The sequence below is a fragment of the Amblyraja radiata genome, chromosome 8, assembly GCF_010909765.2.
Source record: "Amblyraja radiata isolate CabotCenter1 chromosome 8, sAmbRad1.1.pri, whole genome shotgun sequence".
Classification (NCBI taxonomy): Eukaryota; Metazoa; Chordata; class Chondrichthyes; order Rajiformes; family Rajidae; genus Amblyraja; species Amblyraja radiata.
In genome coordinates, this window is record NC_045963.1 from 41,489,433 (window position 1) to 41,502,133 (window position 12,701).

The following is a 12,701-nucleotide window of genomic DNA, read 5'->3' on the forward strand; positions in this document are numbered from 1 at the left end:
AGCTGGTGATAAGATGGTTCAGTTGCCTGATATCAACTGGGAAGAAACTGTCCCTGAATCCGGAGGTGTGCGTTTTAACACTTCTCTACCAGATGAATGGGTTAAAATACGTGGACTGATTGCAAAATCTGGCTTTCTGTTCTCCTGAGGATTAAGCAGTGACCTCTTTGAGAAGTTTAAGATGATTAAGGAATTTGTCGGTCTAGATTTAGCGAAACCACTTCCTCTTCTACCCGTGTCCAGAATAGAGACCTAATCTTAATATTAAAGTGAAGGTGTTCATGTTCCATGCTAACGTACTTTTTTTTCTGGGAAATGTAAATTGTCTCCTCAATAGCTCCATAGAACATAGAACAGTACAGCGCAGTAACGGAAACCTTCGGCCCGCAATATTTGTGCTGAACATGATGCCAAGTTAAGGTGATCTCATCTGACCGTACATGATCCATATCTCTCTATTCCCCGCAATTCCATGTGTCTATATAAAAGCCTCTTAAATGCCACTATCGCATCTGCCTCCACCACTACCCCAGGCAATGCGTTCCAGGCCCCCACCACTCTGTGTAGAAAACTAGCCCTGTGAAACATCTCTGCTAAACGTTTCCCCTCTCACTTTATAGTTATGCCCTCTAGTGTTGGAAATTTCCACCCTCGGATAAAGGTTCTGACTGTCTACCCTGCCCATGCTTCTCATCATTTTGTATACTTCTACCAAATCTCCCCTCGACCTCTGACATTCTAGAGAAAGCAATCTAACATCTCCCTGTAGCTGAAACCCTCTAATCCAGGCAGCATTCTGCTAAACCTTCTTTGCACCCTCTCCAAAGCCCCCACATCCTTCCCAGAACTGCACGCAATACTCCACATTTTTTCTCAATGTTTTGGAAGTTGTGTTCACTGAAAATGTTAAACCTAGCATCAAAACATGTTTTAATAGACATGTTTCATGGATAGGATAGGATTAGAGGGATATGGGCCAAATGTAGGCAGGTGGGACAAGTGTAGATGGGGCATTTTGGTTAGTGTGGGCAAGTTGGGCCGAATGGTCTGTTTCCACGCAGTCAATGTATGACACTATGACTCTAAGTGCAGAAGGGAGATGGAGATAATGTAGGATTAATGCAATTGTGATATAGACCAGTCCGATCTAATTGACCACTGGGACACATCTTTCTATATTCCATTTTGAAGCCCTGGCTGTGTGAGAGTACTGGAGATTATCTGACAACCGTCTGACTTCACTAGTCCTTTTTTTTTAGTATTTGTGCATCTCGATATGTGTGTGTGTGTGTGTGTGTGTGTGTGTGTGTGTGTGTGTGTGTGTGTGTGTGTGTGTGTGTGTGTGTGTGTGTGTGTGTGTGTGTGTCTGTGTGTGTGTGTGTGTGTGTGTGTGTGTGTGTGTGTGTGTGTGTGTGTGTGTGTGTGTGTGTGTGCGCGCGCACACTTTTTCTTACTTGTTTATCATATTGTTTACAGTGTACTATGTTTACATATTCTGTTGTGTTGCAGCAAGTAAGAATGTAATTGTTCTATCTGGGACATCCATCTATATTATCTATCTATCTATCTGTCTATACATCTATCTATCTATACATAAAACTCTGATCTTGTGCTCTTCCAGTTTGCGCGGTTTTTCAATATGCGCAAAAACGGTACGCAATAGCGCTAAGATTTTTCCTCAGCCTCCTGTGTGACAGGAACCCAACGGGTCCCACTTAGTCTAGTATGACAATAAAACACACTGACTCTCTTGACTCTTGACTAATAGGAACCTGAGGGGTGACATTTTCACACAAAGGGTGATGGGTATATGGAACAAGCTGCCACAGGAGGTAGTTGAGGCAGGTGCTATCACAACGTTCAAGAAACATTTAGACAGGTGCATGAATAGGTCAGGTTTAGAGAGTTATGGGCCAAATGCAGGCAGGTAGAACTAGTGCAGATGAGACATGTTGGTCAGTGTTGCCAAGTTAGACAGAAGGGCCTGTTTCCACGCTGTATGACTCTACAACTCTATAGACTCTAACTTTCCCCTAAAATAGTGTGATCTGTCACAACAATCTGTACTGCAGCACGGCACGTAATCCTTCGCCATGAGTGGCAAGACTCCTAATTTGCGTTGAGTGCAACTGCACACTACAACAGGCCCGTGATATTGCATCAGAGCTCATTCTTGCTTGAGAGGCCATAAATAAACCCGCATGGCGTTATTTTCGGTCGTTTGTGCACTTTACCCCGACTGTGAACATTGTTCATCTCACATCATTATGGGGTGAAACAGTGCCTTCAGTTTGTTTTTGGCAAGAAACATTCATTTATCCTGTTGCTGTTAATGTGGAGCTTGTTGACAAAACAGTGGCTGACTTCATTAGTTGCTGTAATGGTTTCAGCAAGAATTGATTTCACATAAATAATCGTAGTTCAGAAAGTAGGGCAGCTTCTGTCTCCATGGAGCAGAGAGGCTCTTGTTTGCATTTCTATCTTTGATGCCTCGCTGCACATAATACATCGCGTTAGAACATTATAATTATCCCCATTTCCAACTGAAATGAAGTGAAAGAATGAACAAAAAATATTTTTAACGGAAAAACTAAAAACCACAGACAAATGGGACGTGTAGATGGGACATGTTGGTCAGTGTAGGCAATTTGGGCCGAAGGGCCTGTTTACATGTTGTATGACTTTATAAATCTATAACTCTAAATGCTTTCATTAATAATTTCATCATGAGGTGATAGATAGAGTGGAGATGCACAGCCTTTTTACCCAGAGTAGGGGAATCAAGAACCTGAGGAGCATGGGTTTAAGATGAGCGGGCTAATAGGAACCTGAGGAGCAACTATTTCACACGGTGGGTATACGGAACAAGTGCCAGAAGAGGTAGTTGAAACAGGTACAATATCTATTTCATTGGAGACATCTACCTCATTGGAGACCTTTGAACTATCTTTAATTGGACGATCAGATTTGAATGTTATATCTTGCACTAAATATACCCTTTAACTTTTATCTGTGCACTGTGGACGGCTTGATTATATTCATGTATAGTCCTTTCTTTGACTGGGTAGCATGTAAAACAAAGCTTTTCACAATACCTCTGTACAAATGACAATAATCTATATTATTGTGTACCGACCATCATGTACCGAACCCAAATACCACCAACCCTGGTTGCGTGGCAATTAAAGATTCTATTCTATTCTATTCTATTACTAAAAGTCTGATCTTGACCACTTCCTGTTGTTCTGTATATTGATTTTAGAAAAAACGCTGCCACTTACGGCTGTGATTTTTGGCCATCTTACTCAGAGTCCCCCTCCGCTGCGCAGGACAAGAGGATTTTTCCCAACGATGAAAAATAAAAGATTTATTAGTGTTTAAAAAATGTTGAGATTCTCTCTCCTGAAGGCTACGCCCCTTCCGGAGGGACTATAAAACCCTGAAGGGTTGAGTGCCTCAGTCAGTCTCTGCAAGATGGGGGAGCGGGAGGGTCACGTCTCTCAGTCTGAGCTGTGAATAACACTGAACACATGTCTACTAAACTGTGAGTGGTTTTACTGACCTGTCAATGCCCTTAATGTAGTTTGAAAATATGGTTTGGAAATATTAAAGCTGTGTTGCCTTTGGTTTGGAAATGCTAAAGCTGTGTTGCCTTTGGTTTGGAAATGCTAAAGCTGTGTTGCCTTTGGTTTGGAAATGGTAAAGCTGTGTTGCCTTTGGTTTGGAAATCCTAAAGCTGTGTTCCCTTTGGTTTGGAAATGCTGAAGCTGTGTTGCCTAATTAAAGTTGCCTTGCCTAATTAAAGTTGCCTTGCCCCATTAAAGTTGTCTTGCCCCATTAAAGTTGCCTTGCCTTCTGTATAATTAAAAGTCTAATCTTGACCACTTATGTTTGCGCTTTATATTGATTTTAGAAAAAAACGCTATCACGTGCGGCTGTGATTTTTGGCCATCTTACTCAGTCCCCCTCCGCTCATCAGGTGCCGAGGATTTTTCCCATCGATGAAAAATAAGAGTTTTTAGTGTTTAAAAAATGTTGAGATTCTCTCTCCTGTCAATCATGCCATGAAAGCCATGCCCCTTCTTGTGGGTGGGGAGGGACTATAAAACCCAGATGTGTGGGCGTTGCTCAGTCTCTGCAAGATGGAGGAGAGAGAGGTCACGACTCACTGTCTTTAGTGGCCTTGCACCCTGCTTGAAATGGTTTGAAGCTGCACTTGAATTTGGTGGCCTTACACCCTGCTTTAAGTGGTAAGAAACCGCTCTTGAATTTGGTGGCCTTGCACCCTGCTTGAAATGGAATTTCAAGGAATAGCCGTGAGTCAACTGCCAGCCCACCAGCCGTGAGTGAGAGAGCTGCCAGCACAAGAATTCATTCGGCCCACAATGTCCATACTAGCCCTCTGGAAACCAGTCCCTTCAGCCCACTAGCGCTCCAGAAAGCACCCCCCCACCCCCACTGGCCACCAATATTGGAATTGCTGGAGAGGTGGAATATTGCGTTGGGGGAACAGCCCTCCCATGTGATGCTGGGACCCAACGGGTCCCACTTAGTCTAGTAACCAATAAAAATATAAACATAACAGCATTTAAAAGACATTTGGACAGGTACAAGGATAGGAAAGGTTTAAAGGGATAAGGGCCAAACACAGGCAGGTGGGACTAGCATAGATGAACATCTTGGTGGCATGCGCAAGTTGGCCTGAAGGGCCTGTTTCCATGCAGTGTGACTATAACTTTGCTTCTATTATATTAATGACATTTTAAGAATTTGAAAGATAGGAATTGCCATGCTTCTGGGACTAGTTTATTGTTGTCCTGGCAACACTCTGAACATGTGGTTTATTGGTTTGCAACATCCATGTGTTGTTCATAGTCAGATCTACCCGTACAACTTAGTCCATTCCTCCAGAGGGCTGCACTAGCTCCGAAGCACTGTTAATGAGGATGTTGCCAGGACTCGAGGGCCAGAGCTATAGGGAGAGATTGAGCAGGTTGGGACTTTATTCCTTGGAGCACAGGAGGATGATGGGTGATCTTATAGAGGTATACAAAATCGTGAGAGGAATAGATCGGGTAATCGCACAGGGTCTCTTGCCCAGAATAGGGGAATCGAGAACCAGAGGACATAGGTTTAAGGTGAGGGGGAAAGATTTAATAGGAACCTGAAGTGCTTCTTTTTCACACTAATTGTAGTGGGTGTATGCAACAAGCTGCTAAAGAAAGTAGTTTCTACTTACAGGTACTAATGCAACGTTTAAGAAACATTTAGACAGGTAAATGGATAGAATACGTTTAGAGGGATATATTCCAAACTCTGGTGAGTAGGTGTAGTGTAAATGAGACATGTTGGGCGGTGTGGGCAAATTGGGCCGAAGGGCCTACTTCAACGATGTATGACTCTTTGACATGTTGGGCTGAAGAGCCTGTTTCCACGTTGCATGACTCTATGAGCCTAAATAACCTTATGACACCCTCTTGCAAATCTTTCCATTGATCTTTCTCAGAACATGGAACAATGCAGCACAGGAAATAGTCCTTCGGTCCACAGCGCCAGAGGCCAAGAAAAAACTAATCTCTTCTGCCTGCACGTGATCCATGTCCATCTATTCCCTGTATTTCCATGTGCCGAACTAAAAGCCTCTTAAACGCCACTATTGTATCTGCCTCCATCACCACCCCCGGCAGCACATTCTAGGCACCCAGCAACCTCTGTGTAAAAAAAATTGCCCTGCACAAACTTTTCCCTTATCACAAAGATATGCACTCTGGTCTTTGACATTTCCACCGTGGGATAGGGTGGGAGATTGCAACCTTCACGTGGTCCACCCTTTTTTGACAAATGCCGTCAACCTGGCGTGCACAATCAAATAAGATCAAATAGAACAAGTTGTCCTACAACTTTAGGCTGTGCACGCCATACGCAACAAGAAGACCCTGGGAAAAAGGGTCTGATTGTCTATCATATCTATGCCTCTCATAATTTTATATTTCTGTCAGGTCTCCCCTCAACCTCTGGTGTTCTAGAGAAAACAATCCAAGTCTGTCTGTCATCTTAAAGCTAATGCCCTCTAATCCAGGCAACATTTTGGCAAACCTCTTCTGCACCCTCTCCAAAAACTCCACATTCTTCCTAAAATGGGGAGACCAGACCAGCTCACAATACTCCAAATGCAGCCTAACCAAAGTCCTATAAAGCTGCATCATGACTTCCTGGCTCTTATACTCGATGCCCCGCCCAATGAAGGCAAACATACCATACATCTTCTAAACCGCTCTGTCTATTGGTGCTGCCACTTTCAGGGAGCTATGGACTGGGACTCTATACATCAATCGTGTTCATGGTTTTGTCATTAACTGTATACTTTTCCCTTACATTCAACCTACTAAAGTGTAACACCTCACAAAATTGTTTTTTAGGGACAAATTGGGCCAAAGGGTCTGTTTGTAAGCTGTATGACCCCATGACTTTACCCAGGGCAGGGGAATGAGCTTCCAGTGGAAGTGGTGGAGGCAGGTTCGATTTTATCATTTAAAAATAAATGGGATAGGTATATGGACGGGAAAGGAATGGAGGGTTATGGTCTGAGTGCAGGTAGATGGGACCAGGGGAAAATAAGTGTTTGGCACGGACTTGAAGGGCCGAGATGGCCTGTTTTCCGTGCTGTAATTGTTATATGGTTATATATGGAATCAAACTAGAAGACAGGTTTAAAGTGAGAGGAGCAAGATTTAATAAGAACCGAAGAAGCAGCTTCATCACTCAGAGGGTGGTGGGTCTATGAAATGAGCTGCCAGGGGTAACTGAAGGTGGTATAATAACAGCATTTGAAAGATATTTGGATAGTACTGTACATGGATATGAAAGGTTTAGAGGGATATGGGCCAAACACAGACAGGTGAGACAAGCATAGATGGAGTATTGTTGTCGGCGTGGGCAAGTTGGGCTGAGGGGCCTGTTGCTGTGCTGTATGACTCTATGCACTCGTTTTGTTGCATTTTTCCACAAGATCAGTCGAGTCAAGTCAGATTTAAGAAAAATTATAAATACTTGGGCTGAACGCAGGTTTTCTCCATAGATTGAGTTAGGTGTGATTTGAACGTTATTCCCAACCGCACCTTCAGTTCACATCAGTGGTATCTACCCGACAAGGTGCAGGATTGTAGATTGATTGAGCCAGTCTGATGAAAGGTCCCAACCCGAAATATCACCTATCCATATTCTCCAGAGATACTACCTGACCCACTGAGTCACTCCAGCACTTTGTCAGGTGAAGAGTTGCCCTGGTGCGCCCTGTGCACCTAAAGCAGGGCAAAACCAATCCAACTCATAACCACCCAATACAGACACAATGTGTTGGAGTAACTCAGCGGGTCAGGCAGCATCTCTGGAGAAAAAGGATGTGTGACGTTTCGGGTCAGGGCTCTTCTTCAGATTGGGGCCCAACCCGAAAAGTCACCCATCCTTTTTCCTCCAGAGATGCTGTCTGACCCACTGAGTTACTCCAGCACTTTGTGCCTATCTTCGGTATAAACCAACCAGCATCTGCAGTTCCTTCCCTAGTTATTGTCTGCTTTCTCTCAATCATGGATGAAGTAGTGGAACTTGTCACCATCCTGATACCACGAACCAGCCACTCACCAATAACCTATTCACCAATGCCCAGTTTAGTTTTCACATGGATCGTGTGGCTGCACATCATATCCACAACCATCATCAACATCGGCTACCATTCAAGGTCGAAGGTGATTGCCCTCCTGTTGGGTCCTTTCTGTGGGTCCTCAAGGTGGACATGTGTGTGTAACATCTTTTACCGTGGGGAGACTGGTGCACTGACAGAGACAGACCCGGGTCCAATGGCACTGACTCCACCACAGTTGCGAGTCTCTCCCTGTTGCAGCCTTCTTCCCCCTTCTCAGCCATTGTGGTGCTCCACCCGCTTGCCAGACACCATCCTCCTCCGCCTGTTCCACCGTCAAGGTCTTCTTGGGCCGCGCTTTGTCAGGAACCTCCCCCTCGAACTGCCCGTCAGAGGTGGCCCTGCCAGGAGCACAGCTCGAGGCGGATCTCAGGCACACGCAAGCTTCTCCACCTCAACGTAGTGGCGGCTAGGTTACACCTTGGCATACGACCTGGTGTGGATTCTCAATTACGTATCTGCCTCCTGATCTGACTGCACACCATTTGGCACAGCCCCAGAGACCCAGGTTCAATCCTGACTATGGGTGCTGTCTGTATGGAATTTGTACATTTTCCCTGTGTCCACGTGGGATTTCTCTGGGTGCTCCTGTTTCCCCCTATACTCCAAAGATGTATGGGTTTGTTGGTTAATTGGCTTCGGTAAAAAATTATACCTTGTCCCAAGTGTGTAGGATTTTCGGTGTTTTTTAAGTTTTGAGACCTATCAATGATTCAGTTGTTCAATGGTTCTTTATTGTCATGTGCATACAGTTCAGTGACAATCCTACCATATATTGGTAATACTAAGTACAGATGTGTACGAGAGTAGACCAAACTGAGACCGTACACGAGTTGGCACATTTCAGGCACCATTGTGAAGGAAGAAGGGTAGGAGATAGTGAGTGAGGGGGAGGTGGGTGATGGGGAGGTGAGTGAAGGGGGAGGTGGGTGATGGGGAGGTGGGTGAAGGGGGGTGGGTGAAGGGTTTGGTGAGTGAAGGGGAGGGGGTGATGGGGAGGTGGGTGAAGGGTAGGTGGGTGCTGGGGAGGTGGGTGATGGGGAGGTGGTGTGCGGGAGGTGGTGATGGGGGGATGGGGAGGTGGGGGATGTGGGGAGGTGGGGATGGGTGGGGGGTGGTGCGGGAGGTGGGTGATGGGGAGTGGGTGATGGGGAGGTGGGTGTGGGTGGGGGGTGGGGTGGTGGGTGGTGGGGAGGTGGGTGGATGGGGAGGTGAGTGAGGGGGGGTGGGTCAGGGGGGGGGGTGAGTGATGGGGAGGGAGTGAGGGGGAGGTGGGGGTGATGGGGAGGTGGGTGATGGGGAGGTGGGGTGATGGGAGGGGGTGATGGGGAGGTGAGTGAGGGGGGGGTGGGTCAGGGGGGGGGGTGAGTGATGGGGACGAGTGAGTGAGGGGAGGTGGGTGATGGGGAGGTGAGTGATGGGGAGGTGGGTGATAGGGAGGTGACGTGAGGGGAGGTGGGTGCTGGGGAGGTGGGTGATGGGGAGGTGAGTGAGGGGAGGTGGGTGATGGGGAGGTGGGTGAAGGGTAGGTGGGTGATGGGGAGGTGGGTGATGGGGAGGTGGGTGATGGGGAGGTGGGTGATGGGGAGGTGGGTGATGGGGAGTGGGTGATGGGGAGGTGGGTGATGGGGAGGTGGGTGATGGGGAGGTGGGTGATGGGGAGGTGGGTGCTGGGGAGGTGGGTGAAGGGGAGGTGGGTGCTGGGGAGGTGGGTGAAGGGGGAGGTGGGTGATGGGGAGGTGGGTGAGGGGAGCAAGATTAGGGAGGGTGGAGAGGAATATGGGGGTGACAGAGAGGGGAGCAGAGATGGTGAGGGAGGGGAGAGAGGAAATGTTGAGGAATGAGAAAGGGAGATAAAGAGGGTGAGGGAGGAGGAGAAGGTGAGGAAGGGAGCAGAGTGGTGAGGGAGGGGGGGGAGGGATGTGGGGTGACAGAGGGGGGAGCAGAGATGATGAGGGAGGGTGGAGAGGAATATGGGGTGACAGGTGGGACTAGCTTAGATGGGGCATCTTAGTTGACATGGATGAGTTGGGCCGAAGGGCTTGTTTCCATGCTGTACGACTATATCTTTATTTTAAGGTAAAACAAACAATACTAGATATAAAGTGCTGGAGCAATTCAGTGGGTCAGACAACATCTTTGGAGAAAAAGAATAGGTGATGTTTTGGGTCGGGTCCCTTCTTCAGATACTGTAGATCTGAGGATAGGTCCAGACATGAAACGTCATCTATTCATGTTCTCCAGAGATGCTGCCTGACCCGCTGAGTGACTACAACATTTTATGTCTCTTTTCGGTATAAACCAGCATCTGCAGTTCCATCCTGTACAAATAAATCGATACGTTCAGTGGAAATAAGTTGTAACAATAGGGGTCATTGTTTATCTTTGTGTTTGCAGATGGCGTTGCTGCAGTGGGAGACGGAGAGGAGGAGGACGGTTCCTCTGAGCTGGCGGAGTCCCCCAGTTCAGGGCAAGCTCCGGAAACAAGCCCACCGACCTCGGCTCTGGGGAGAATCGTGGCCTGGAGCAGGCAGAGGGCCAAGCGGACAATCTTCTTCCCCAACGGCGTGAAGGTCTGCACCACCGAGTCCATGAAGCAGATCATGGCCAGCCACCTGGAGTATTACAAGCTCAAGGGTAAGAAACACACGCTGATCGATGGTGAATCTGTGGAATTAATTGCCACAGACGGCTGCTGGAGGCCAAGTCATTGGGTATTTTTAAGGCAGGGATTGACAGATTCTTGATTAATAAGGATGTCAGGGTTTATGGGGGAAAAGGCAGGAGAATGGGGTTGAGAGGGAAATATAGATCAGCCATGACAATGGTGGAGTAGACTCAATAGGCCAAATGGACTAATTTGGCTCCTATAACTTATGAATTTATGTTGGTTTGATGTTGCACAACCCACTGTAGGAAGCAGACTGTCAGGCTGCATCACAACCTGGTATGCCCAAGACCATAAGATCCTGCAGAGAATTGTAGAAGTGGCAGTCCATCACACAGAGCAGACTTCCCACCATCAACTCCATCTACACTTCACCATGACTTGGAAAGCCAGCCAACATAGAGAGCGGTCCTGAGCTACTATCTACCTCACTGGAGACCCTCGGACTATATTTAATCAGACTTTACTGTACTTTATCTTGCACTAAATGTCATTCCCTTTATCCTGCATCTGTACACTATGGAGGGCTTGATGTAATCATGTATATCTTTCTGCTGACTGCATAACACACAACAAATACAAGCCGACTCCTGCAACTTTAACCGAGTTAAGACTCACATTTTTTTTTAATATTTTGGATTTGAAGGGTACAAGATGGTGCCTAAATTGCAAAGACTCTTGTGTACTGACTCAGTGTGGTCCACTCTTATACTTAATCTGACTGTGCCTAATGCATAGTAGGAATGTCACTGAATTATATGCAAAATAGGAATTTCACTGTACTTAGGTGCATGTGACAATAGAGTACCATTTAACCATTCTTTAGACTCTTGAGATACAGCGCAGAATTATGCCCTACAGCCCATGGAGTCCACGCCAACCAGCGATCACCCCGTACACTAGCACTATCCTGCACACTAGGGACAATTTACAATTTTACCAAAGCCAAATAATCTAAAATCCTGTACGTCTTTGGAGTGTGGGAGGAAACCAGAGCACCCGGAGAGGACCCATGCGCTCAATGGGAGAACGTAGAAACTCCATAAAGACAGCACCCGTAGTCAGGATCAAACTCAAGTCTCTGGTGCTGTAAGGCAGCAGCTCTAACCGCTGCGCCACAATGCTCTGATGGCATCCTCCGGGGAGAGTTAGCAAGATCATTCTCAACTAGTAGGATCAGTTCCTGCTGTTGGTTGGATCACAGAAGAGCATTAATGGTATCTATTCTTAATATCACAAAATAACTGAGATCAATGGGATCTTCAAAGAGATGGGAACTCAGACAAGCGAAAACAGATCAGAGGGCTAAGAGGGGGACAGAGATGTGGAGTGTGTTCTGGCTTTCAAGTTACACATAGCAGCCACAGCCAGATAATCTGACAAGCAGCTGCAGTGAATGCTAATGTCAGTATTAATATTGCAGTTGCAACAACATCCAAGGGATAAAGAGGCTGAGCTCTTTATTAATTACCTCACAGTGGTCATGGCTGAAGCACTAAGAACTCTGCAGAGGCAGGAAACGGACCTTAACTTAGAGGATAACTGGCAGATTAGAGATAAGGCAACTGAACCATCCTATCAACAACTAGAATGCTCCTGATCTACCATATATCTCAGCGGAGACCCTCAGACTATCTTTAATTGGACTTTACTGTACTTTATCTTGCACTAAACGTTATTCCCTTTATCCTGTGTCTGTACACTGTGGACGGCTTGATTGTAATCTTTCCACTGACTGGAAATAAAAGTATGCAACAAAAAAGCTTTTCATGGTACCACGGTACAACCAACGATCACTAGTTCTGTGTTATGCCAGTTTTGTATTCTACACACTAGGGGCAATTTACCAAAGCCAATTAACGTACAAACCTGCACGTCTTTGGGATGCGGGAGGAAACCAGAACCGGTTACTCTTTTTTAGTTTAGTTTAGTATGGACGTACAGCGTGGAAACCACCGAGTTTGTGCCGACCAGTGGTCACTCGGGACAATTTACAGAAGCCAAATAACCAGCAAACCTTTGGAATGTGGGAGAAACCGGAGTAGTCGGAGAAAACCCACATGATCACAGGGAGAAGGAGCAAACTCCACACAGACAGCACCCGTAGTCCGGATCGAACCCGGGTCTCGGGCAATGTGAGGCTGCAACTCTACCAGCTGCACTACTCTGTCACGGTACGACCTCTGAACATCTGCATATCCCTGAAGATCTGTCCTGGGCCCAGCACATTAATGCAATCATAAAGATTCAATTGAACGTTGAATTCTCCAGTTTTAGGTAACCTTACACCAACCCAACCACCCCTCCCCCCCCTTCCTCGCCCCCCTTTTTAAC

General features: G+C 46.5%; 1 protein-coding gene across 1 annotated transcript in view; it reads left to right on the forward strand.

Moving 5' to 3' along the window:
• Positions 1-1,639: 1,639 nt before the first annotated feature.
• The window catches only part of LOC116976490 (interphotoreceptor matrix proteoglycan 1-like), a 56,327-nt gene continuing 45,265 nt past the window's right edge, over positions 1,640-12,701 (forward strand). The window contains exons 1-3 of the mRNA XM_033026382.1: positions 1,640-1,652; positions 7,901-8,098; positions 10,097-10,336. Coding sequence (XP_032882273.1) covers positions 1,640-1,652; positions 7,901-8,098; positions 10,097-10,336 — 451 coding nt within the window. The remainder of the gene's footprint in view (positions 1,653-7,900; positions 8,099-10,096; positions 10,337-12,701) is intronic.